The sequence below is a fragment of the Aethalodelphis obliquidens genome, unplaced genomic scaffold (genome assembly GCF_003676395.1).
Source record: "Aethalodelphis obliquidens isolate GAN/ISIS:26980383/991018 unplaced genomic scaffold, ASM367639v1 scaffold2, whole genome shotgun sequence".
NCBI lineage: Eukaryota > Metazoa > Chordata > Mammalia > Artiodactyla > Delphinidae > Aethalodelphis > Aethalodelphis obliquidens.
In genome coordinates, this window is record NW_020837946.1 from 3,259,254 (window position 1) to 3,269,744 (window position 10,491).

General features: G+C 54.5%; 1 protein-coding gene across 2 annotated transcripts in view; it reads right to left on the reverse strand.

The window, feature by feature from the left end:
• MLPH (melanophilin) overlaps positions 1 to 10,143 on the reverse strand; it is a 41,309-nt gene extending 31,166 nt beyond the window's left edge. For both annotated transcript variants that reach the window (XM_027117327.1, XM_027117318.1), the window contains exons 1-2: positions 9,725 to 10,143; positions 1,876 to 2,009 (exon numbers count right to left, since the gene is read on the reverse strand). In XM_027117327.1, coding sequence (XP_026973128.1) covers positions 1,876 to 1,985 — 110 coding nt within the window. In that variant the 5' untranslated portion in view covers positions 1,986 to 2,009; positions 9,725 to 10,143. The remainder of the gene's footprint in view (positions 1 to 1,875; positions 2,010 to 9,724) is intronic.
• Between the last annotated feature and the right edge of the window lie 348 nt (positions 10,144 to 10,491).

Genomic DNA, 10,491 nt, shown 5'->3' on the forward strand with positions numbered 1-10,491 from the left:
GGGCGGGAGTGACCTGCAGCCCAACACAGAGCGGAGGGTGGAGAGCTCCACAAAGGGGTGGCAGGAAGCCTTGTGGTCCTGGTCCGACGCCTCCCCGCCATCGAGAGAGGCGCTGGGCTCCAATGAACGTGCTTCACTTAACAGTTCGTCTGTTTGTGTGGACTCTGCTCTGTGTCGGGACCCAGAGACTCCCACCGCTCCTCCTTCTGTCTCCGCTGGGGTCCGTCTTTCTCTCTGTGTCCTCCCTCCAGACCCATGGCTTTAAATACTGGGGCAGCTAAGTAATGATCCCTCTACCCCCAAAACGTTGTATGTCCTCGTTCTTAGAACCTGGGACTGCGTCTCCTTACAGGGCAAGAGGGACTCTGCAGGTGTGATTAAGTTAAGGGTTGTGAGTTGGTGATGGGATTAGCTGGGTGGGCTCAGCGTGATCGTGAGATCCTTCTAGGCAAAACAGGAGGGCAGGAGAGTCAGAGAGATGCGACGACAGAAGCAGAGGTCAGAAAGACAGAGACTGGAAGACGGCAGGCTGACGGCCTCCAAGAGGCAGGAGGGGCAGAAGCCAAGGAGCGTGGGCCCCTCGAGACGCCGGCAGAGGCAAGGGACCCTCCGGAAGGCGGGCGGCCCCGCCCACACCTCGGCTTCTGGACTCCAGAGCCGCGAGGGATGTGTGTGCTTTAAGCCGCCGAGTCTGGAATGATTCCAGCAGCCACAGCATCTGTAGGCGGATGCGCCCTCAGTCCTGTCTCTGCTGGGTTCCAGCCCCGTGGGTGTGGGGCTTCCCTGGCCACTTCGTGTCTAACAGGCAACCCAGTGTCAACAGGTCTGACCCGTGTCCTGGCTTCCTCCACACCTGCTCCACCCTCACCTTCCCCAGGTGAGGTGACGACACCTCCATGCCCCAGTTACTCAGGCCATGGCTCTGGAGTGACGCTGACCTTGACGCCTCCCATACTCCACACCCCACATCCAACCCGTGGGCAAACTTGCAGGGGCCCCCTTCAAAGCTCATCTGACCACTTCTCCGTAGCCCACCGCCTGCAGAGCAGAAGCCGGGTCGTGTTACTCCTCTGCCCGAAGGCCTGCAGCCACGCGGGGAAAGGCCCAAGTCCTGCCCAGGTCCTCAGCCCCCCGACGGTCTGCTCCCCATCATGGCTCTAACCTCCTCTTGGTGCTCCGCCACCAGGGGCCTTTCAGGCATTTCCTTGGCTACCTCCCCCCCACCCCCGAGTCTTTATACAATGTCTCCTTCGCAATAGGCCTACCAACCCACAAAAGTCACCAAGACAACAGGGAGCCCGGGGGACAGCTAAGCCTTGGAGGTCTGGTGGAGGAATATGCAAGGGCAGAGGGAGAGTAAGTAACGCCGGGTGGGTTTTAGCTCAGCCCACGGGGAGAGACATGCAAAATGGCGCTGGGGCCTCCGTGCTGAGGATGAGGTGCCCCAACACTGCTGGGAAGAGGCGGAAGTCAGCCTTTGTCCTAAATGCCCTTGCTCCCGGCTTCTGGGTGTCTCAGGCCAGCGTCAAGGCTTTCCCTATTCATCACCTCTAGCTCTTTTATTCGTGCAATGCCGTGCCCTAAGCATCGCCCCACTTAGGAGAGAATGTCACCCTGGGGTTGGATCAAGTTGAACTAAACCTATTCAGGGAATATCTGGCTCTCAGGAGCAAAGTCAGATCTCCTTGTTTTAATTAGGAAGAAACTTAATTAAAGTTTCTAAAGGCCAGAAAGCAGAATGTTTCCCAGCGCCCGGCTTCTGGCCAGTGTCCTGTACCCGAGCTCCTGCTGTCTGTCCACTCGGAGGGCCGCGAGGTGACAGCCCCTCCGGAGGCCACCAGGGCTGCACTGCGGGGCCCAGCCACACACACTCACTCTAGTCTCTCCTCTTCTTTCCTTCGAAGGTCAAAGTCCCGTTGAACCACTTCCCAGACGTGCTTGGCCTCTTCATCTGTGAGCGTGGAAAGATCCAGTTTTTTCCCCATCTCTGCTTCTCGTCGGGGTCACACCTGCAATAACACAGGACCACAGCGTTCAGCCCAGGAAGCCTGCGTGCAGATGCCGGCCAATTCACAAAGAAGAGGCAACACAGCAAGTGCTGATTTCCCAGCAGTTGGAACCTGGGTTAAATGGTTTTAGAAAACAGAAATGGGTGTCTGGAAATGTGTGCAGTCGAAATAAACGAACCCATGCGTACAATCCCCACACCCCAGGAGTCAGGCTTCAGGTGACGTTATGCCCTTTCCGAGGACACTAAAGACCCCAATCAATGCCAAGAGGACAAAGGAAGGAAAATCCAAATCTCAAAAAGCAAGAGAAGGAGAGCTTTACCACCTTGCTCGCTATGCAGAGTGTGCTCTGCAGACCAGCAGCAGCTCCCAGAGCCTGTGAGACATGCAGACTCCCAGGCCCTGCCCCAGAACTCCTGACTCAGAATCTGCATCCTAACAAGATCTTCTGATGACACCTCCACCTGTCTCTCCCTCCCCCATCACGCCTGCCCCTTGAGTATTTCTTCACACCTAGCAGCTGGTGACATCACATATCGCGATGACGGCGACTTCTCCCTGGCACATGGGGGAGCTTTTCTGTGCTCCCACCTCTCTGGTCTTCGTCAGGCCACACAGGGGCCCCTTGGCCAGAGACTGTGGCCACTACACCCAGTCCAGCTCTGCTCTGGGGGAAGATTCTGTTTGGGTGACAGGTTCCCTGCGGGCAACCGAGAGTTCAAGAACCTCTGGGCGACTTCAGCCACTCTTCACTGAGGACTGAAAACTGCTTTTTAGGAACATCAGAGAAGGGATCCAATCTGTCTGCTCTCACTGGGAAACCTTAACACCAGTCGAAAGACCCAATGTTGCTTCTGAATTCTGGGGAACTTCTCCCTCTCACCAGTGCTGACCAGCCGAAAGTACTCTCTGCAGAAATGTGAACACAACTTGCTCTGTTAGAAAACTGCTTTGCTGTACAAGAGGTTAATTATGAAAAGTGCCGTTTTCTGAGAAACACTCGATGCCAGCTAAAATGGAGATGTCCACGGAGATCCCACAGCTGTCAACTAAACTGTTTCCTGGCTTGTGCCTTAAAGTCCGTGAAAAATAATTTCTTAAATTTTTTGCACCGACCCCTCAGTATTTCCATCCTCAAGCACCGTGCTGACTGTGAACGATGCGTTAAGAGGATGCCCTGATGTGCCAGAATCGTTCAAACTATTTTCATTACGGTTGACTTTAGATTTTGGACATGAAAACATTAAATCAGGACTGATTCCGGATGCTCCTCTAGAGCACACAGTTTCTGTTTTTAAAAAAACTGGAACAAAAAGTCATTTGATGGGGCTTCCCTGGTGGCGCAGTGGTTGAGAGTCCGCCTGCCGATGCAGGGGACGCGGGTTCGTGCCCCAGTCCGGGAAGATCCCACAGGCCGCGGAGCGGCTGGGCCCGTGAGCCATGGCCGCTGAGCCTGTGCTCAGTGCGTCCGGAGCCTGTGCTCCGCAACGGGAGAGGCCACAACACTGAGAGGCCCGCGTACCGCCAAAAAAAAAAAAAAAAGAAAAAGAAAAAGTCATTTGATGGATGGCTGGGGTTTACTCATTTTTGTTTTTCACCATTGTTGAAAAAAATTCTATCATAAGAAGCCCATTCATTGAAATTCTCTTCCCAGAGCAGAGGAAAGCCGTGACCATCAGCTGAGTAGTTAGCATTCTCTCTCCTCTCCTAAAGGAAAAGTCACAGTTCCAGGCCTTATTTCAAGAAACTAAAATTGTGAGGTGTGGGGGAGAAAAGCAAAACAAAAGGAAACAAGTATATCTTTCTTGTCACGCAAGCGTAACCGTCTTGGAGCATGTCAGTGACCGATAAGGGATGGATGGAAAGGTCACTAGGAGTCAGAACTGCCACCCGGACGCTTCACACCCACAGGATCCCCCCCGCCACCCCAGCCCCCTCTCAAGTCTGTTTCTTTTGTTTGATGTGTCTTTCTAATAAGGATGTACTTGGTTTCCCAGCTCAGATAGAAAAGGCCATTGAAAAGGCCTGGGAACGGGCGCGCACTGGACCAGGGAGGGTCCGGGCACCTCTGGTGAGGTGGGTGCCTGCCGGGGTCGGGTGGTGAAGAGGCTCAGCCTGGCTGCCTGCTGCCTGGAGTGATGCCGGGCAGCAACCTACTGAGATGTGAACAGGGGAGACCAGGATGCAGAGGGAAGCAGACAGCCTCCCACGCTTCAAGGGGACCACGGCACCATGGCTTAGCGCCATTTCGGAGGTGCCAGGGATGACCCTGAATTGTTGAGGACAGTGATATGTGCTCATGATGCTCTGTTTAATGAAGTCAGGAATGACGCAGTACAGACTCTGAAAAACAAGCATCCCACAGACTAAACCAAGAGCAGACGGCTGGTGCCTCACGGATGAGACATCATCTGAAAAATTTTACTCTGGGGCCTATCTTTATTTGATTTATTTAACATCTTTATTGGAGTATAATTGCTTTACAACGGTGTGTTTCTGCTGTATAACAGATCAGCTATACCTATACATATATCCCCATATCCCCTCCCTCTTGCGTCTCCCTCCCACCCTCCCTATCCCACCCCTCCAGGCGGTCACAAAGCACCGAGCTGATATCCCTGTGCTATGCGGCTGCTTCCCACTAGCTATCTACCTTACGTTTGGTAGTGTATATGTGTCCATGCCACTCTCTCGCTTTGTCACAGCTTACCCTTCCCCCTCCCCATATCCTCAAGTCCATTCTCTAGTAGGTCTGTGTCTTTATTCCTGTCTTACCCCTAGGTTCTTCATGATATTTTTTTCCCTTAAATTCCATATATATGTGTTAGCATACGGTATTTGTTTTTCTCTTTCTGACTTACTTCACTCTGTATGACAGACTCTAGGTCCATCCACCTCACTACAAATAACTCAATTTCGTTTTCTTTTTATGGCTGAGTAATATTCCATTGTATATATGTGCCACATCTTCTGTCAATGGACACTTAGGTTGCTTCCACGTCCTGGCTATTGTAAACAGAGCTGCAATGAACATTGTGGTACGTGACTCTTTTTGAATTATGGTATTCTCAGGGTATATGTGGTGCCTTTTTTTTTTTTTGCAGTACGCGGGCCTCTCACTGTTGTGGCCTCTCCCATTGCGGAGCACAGGCTCCGGACTCACAGGTTCAGCGGCCATGGCTCACGGGCCCAGCCGCTCCGCGGCATGTGGGATCCTCCCGGACCGGGGCACGAACCCGTATCCCCTGCATCGGCAGGCGGACTGTCAGCCACTGCGCCACCAGGGAAGCCCTGTGGCGCCTATTTTTAACTCTGGCCCAACTTCTGGGTGAACAGGAGGTGCAGGCAGAGGAGGGGAGGGAGAGTGATTCCAAATTTCAGACACATCCCGTGTGTAGCGTCCTGTGCCATGCAGCAGGGACGCGATGCTTCCGAGGGAAGCATGTTCTCAGGACAGCCTGGGGTCAGGAGCCTGGCTCCCGACATGGGTCCACGACACGGGTGGTCCACGACATGGGTCTTTATCTACTGTGACCAAATCTTCCCATGTAGTGAATTAATGATGTGCAGAAGCTTAAAGCTACTTATTTATTTAAAGATTTTTTGATGTGGACCATTTTTAAAGTCTTTATTGAATTTGTTACAACATTGCTTCTGTTTTATGTTCTGTTTTTTTGGCCCCGAGGCATGTGGGATCTCAGTTCCCCAGCCAGGGATTGAACCCGCACCCCCTGCATTGGAAGGTGAAGTCTTAACCACTGGACTGCCAGGGAAGTCCCAGCTTTTTATTATTTTTATTAATTTATTATTTTTGTTGTTCTTGTTGTTGGTGGTGGTGATGATGGGTGGTGGGGTGATGGTTTAAAGCTTTTAAAAAACTATCTTTAGAAAATAATCTGAAGTTGAATGGAGAATACGTTTGATTTCAGTATTCAAAATGCATAAACCAAAAGTCTCTGGCAATCGAGGAGTGTGTTGCTAGCACCCCTTCTGGCCTGCGTCAGGCTGATGGGGGAACTTGGGGTATGGGGGAAGGGCAGCTCCTCTGCCAGGTACGGCCACGCTGAGGGATCCACGTGGGTTCATGGAAGGGAACAGCCTTTCAGCCACAATCATCTCTCTCCTCACTCCCCACTTAGCTTGCTCACCAAGACCCTGATCTCCAACCGGTATCCCTCCAACCGTAACAGTCGAGGGGGAACATGGCAGCAGAGGACATGCTGGACCCATGGAGGGGGCCGGGCTCTGCCCTGCCCTAGCCTGGGGGAACCTGCCAGGGCATGCGTGCTGGGGCGGGGGCAGACCCCACCAGGCTCCACCTGCTCCTGGCTCCACTTCGGTGCAGATTACGCCCAGTCATGAGCTTCCTGAACAAACCACTTTCAATTTGCGCCTGGCCCATGGCTCAGATGTAATCACATTTTTAATCTTTGAGCCTGTGAGCCCTCCCCCACTGCTTAAAAGCTATAATGGAGAAAAGAGAGCGTGACACCGAGGTTAGTGAGTTGGGAAGAGACAGAACAGGTTTCACCAAGTGGATATCCTGAACCCAGACCACCGCCATTTCAATGGTGGGTCATCTTTATCTGTTAGAGATTTGAGTTCATATTTTGGCCACATTAAAGGGAGATCTGGGCGGGGATCCCTCCTACATAAAACCTGGGCTGGCGGCCCCCGAGCTGGAAGCGACAGCAGTTATGCGTAGTCACCACCGCCGGAGCAGATAAACTCTGCAGCAAGTCCAAGCTCCTCTTCGATGCCCAACAAACAATGGCAGGAATGACTCAGAATCAGGTGGGCAACTCTTGCCGATAAAGGTGTGGGCACGTTCCTGAGGGAAGGCCAGGCGCCAGCTGTGGGGCCTCTGTGTTAACCCTTTGCGGCTGCTTCCCAAAGCTGGCCTGTGTGGTCACTTCTGCAGGCAGGGCCTGCTGCCCTCGTCAGCTGCAAAGTGAGCACCTTCCCCCCCACCCACGGCAGGTGCTCTGAAATAAGTCCAGCAGCAACGGCCCTGCAGCTTGCCTCCCGCCTGTCCATTCTCTCCGTTCTCCCAGCTCCCTGGGAAGCTGCTGGAAACCTTGTTTACGCATGGACATAGTTCTGCACCTGCAGCTAAAGCCTCAGCTCTAGTCTCCACAGCAAGGACGGGTCCCAAGGTGACACTGAGGGACGAGGACACGGCTGAGCTCCAGGAATTGGGTTCCTATCCTAGTTCAGGCACCAGCCAGCCCTGCGACTTGGGACAAGTCCCCTTCCTCTCTGGGTCTCAGTTTTTCCATCTGTACCATGACCTCTATGTCTCTCTCCAGCCCTGGGTGATGCCAGGATGTCAGGATTAAAGGGAGAGGTTACAAGGTGGGTAGAGGGGAGCGGGCTCTTCCTCCAGAGACTGCTTCTGAAAAGAACAGCCCTAGAAGGCTGACCCAATGGCATGAACTGGGGGCAGCCACGAGAAGTCACCACACTGTCATCCGAGGCACCAAAGTCTCCCTTCTGTGCAGCCTACGGGGCTCTGCAGCCTCTTCACCACCCCCAAGCCTTCCACTCAGCTGGCTTTAATTTTTCAGTCACAAATGCCTTAATCAATAAGACCCACTGACTGCTAGTCTATGTGCCTGGAATCGTCTTCAGTGAATCCTGCGGGGCTCCTACCACTGCACCCAGATTTTGGAGGTGGTGGAGCGCAGGCACCTATGATTGGTGCTTGGATCTAAGGCGTGAGGCCCTGGAGATTCAGGCAGGGGGCTCTTGCCCAAGAGAGCTGTGTCTTACTGAGGTCAGCGGAGCGGCTGACAATCCAGTGGAGGGCTGGACGTCGGAGGACAGAGGTGAACGGGCTGAACCCAGGTGCCAGTGTCACTGCTCCGCCGCCATGGTCTGCAAGCCCTGACCTTCTCCTCGGGGCTTCACGGCCAAGCGCAGTGCCACCTTTGCACCTGGTGGGCTAGTGGGGGCCTCACCTCCCCCCTTTATCATTCCAACCTCTCAGAAAGAAATGTGTAACTAAAATTTTAAAAAACAAACATAAAAAGGCAAAGACCCCAACCCAACTGAAAATGAAATGGGGTTTTCAACATTTGGTTAAGGTGAGTAGGACACAGTCTAGGAAACTGCAGGGGATTTGTAAAGAGGTCTGGCTCAGGCAGGGACCCGGGGCCACCCACTGTGTGACTCTCCTCGTCTACAGACCCTTCCCCCATCCCGATAACAAGATGGTGGGCTGTCGAGGGGCGTGTTGGAAAACAAAACATAATTCCAATAAAACTGGGGTTTTCAGAGGCCCCAAAGTCCAGGACGCCTCCTCCCATATGCCATGACACCACCCGGGCTCTCTCTCTCCGGGCAGGAGGGGTCTCTCCCCAAACAGCCTCAGGCCCCTGGGCGACCAGCCAGAGTGAGTCTCCTCCGAGGCCGGCAGCCTCAGCCCCGTCTGCATGGAGATCCGCAACAGGGCTAAAAGGGAGCACGCCTGCACTGCTGGTGGGAACGTGAATTGGTGCAGCCACTATGGAGAACAGTATGGAGGTTCCTTAAAAAACTACAAATAGAACTACCAGATGGCCCAGCAATCCCACTACTGGGCATATACCCTGAGAAAACCATAATTCAAAAAGAGTCAGGTACCACAATGTTCATTGCAGCTCTATTTACAATAGCCCGGAGATGGAAACAACCTAAGTGCCCATCATCGGATGAATGGATAAAGAAGATGTGGCACATATATACAATGGAATATTACTCAACCATAAAAAGAAACGAAATTGAGCTATTTGTAATGAGGTGGATAGACCTAGAGTCTGTCATACAGAATGAAGTCAGAAAGAAAGACAAATACCGTATGCTAACACATATATATGGAGTTTAAAAAAAAAATGTCATGAAGAACCTAGGGGTAAGACAGGAATAAAGACACAAACCTACTGGAGAAAGGACTTGAGGATATGGGGAGGGGGAAGGGTAAGCTGTGACAAAACGAGAGAGAGGCATGGACATATATACACTACCAAACGTAAGGTAGATAGCTAGTGGGAAGCAGCCGCATAGCACAGGGATATCAGCTCGGTGCTTTGTGACCGCCTGGAGGGGTGGGATAGGGAGGGTGGGAGGGAGGGAGACGCAAGAGGGAAGAGATATGGGAACATATGTATATGTATAACTGATTCACTTTGTTATAAAGCAGAAACTAACACACCATTGTAAAACAATTATACCCCAATAAAGATGTTTAGGAAAAAAACAAAAAAAAAACCCCCAAAAAACCCCCACTGTTTTGGGCTTCCCTCGTGGCGCAGTGGTTGAGAGTCCGCCTGCCGATGCAGGGGACACGGGTTAGTGCCCCAGCCCGGGAAGATCCCACATGCCGCGGAGCGGCTGGGCCCGTGGGCCATGGCCGCTGAGCCTGCGCGTCCGGAGCCTGTGCTCCGCAACGGGAGAGGCCACAACAGTGAGAGGCCCGCGTACCGCAAACAAAAAACCACACTGTTTTGCTCCCTGAGGATCCAGACCAGCTTGCCAAGCTATCTGGGTGAAGCCTGGGTTTGGGGTTCGGTGGGTTGGACGCGTCCTCCTCATCGGCCGGGACCGAGGCCTGGGGGCCCCTGGGGGTGTTTTCACACCGGTGGGGCTGCACGCAGCACCGCGGACCCGCCCTGAACCTGCGGCCTCCATCCCGGGCGCCACCGGACCCCGCCGTTCCCCCTTCTCCCCGAACTCACCGACTCCTTTCCGGGTGCCTGTCGGCCCTGGCCCGGACCCCGGAGTTGCTCTCTGCGGTCCTGCTAGGGAGAGCAAGGCGACGGGCCGGGCGTCGGGTCGCGGTGCGTTGAGGCCAGGAGGGCAAATACAGGCCAGGCAGGGCGCAGGGCGCACAGCCAGGAGGGAGGGGCGAGGTCCCGGAGGCGTCCGCCGGGTCACGAGGACCGCGCCGCGCCCAGCTCCGGGAGCGCCGGGCACCTCCGGGTGCCGGCGGGGCAGACACCCGGGGCGCCAGCGCGGGAGGCGCCAGTGCCGGGCAGAGCCCGTCGCTCCTCGCCCCCAGCCTACTTCGGGGAGCAAGGCGGGGAGGAAGGCAGGGAGCGGAGGGCTGAGCCCACACCTGGCGAGTCGGGAGACTGCCCGGTGATGCGGCCGCCGCCGTCCTGCCCTCGGCGCGAAGGGAGCCGCCGGCCTTTCTCGCCCTCGGAGCGCGCGGGACCTCGTGTAATTCCCATCCCAATTCTGCGCGATTTACTCCGGTTTTACAGATGGGGAAACTGAGGCCCAGGAAAGAGCGTTCCCCAAAGCCACAGACTAACTCGTGGGAACGCCTCACTCGTAAATGGGACTCTGGACCCCGTGTTTCCTGCGGCAGACGCGCGCCCCTCCACGTCTTCCCTCCTGCCTGGACGCGGCTGGACCCGGAAGCTCAAACGCCGGTAGCCCCGCCACGGGGAGGGCACCGAGACCTTGCGCGCCAAAAAAAGTCCCGCAAGTCACAGCCGCG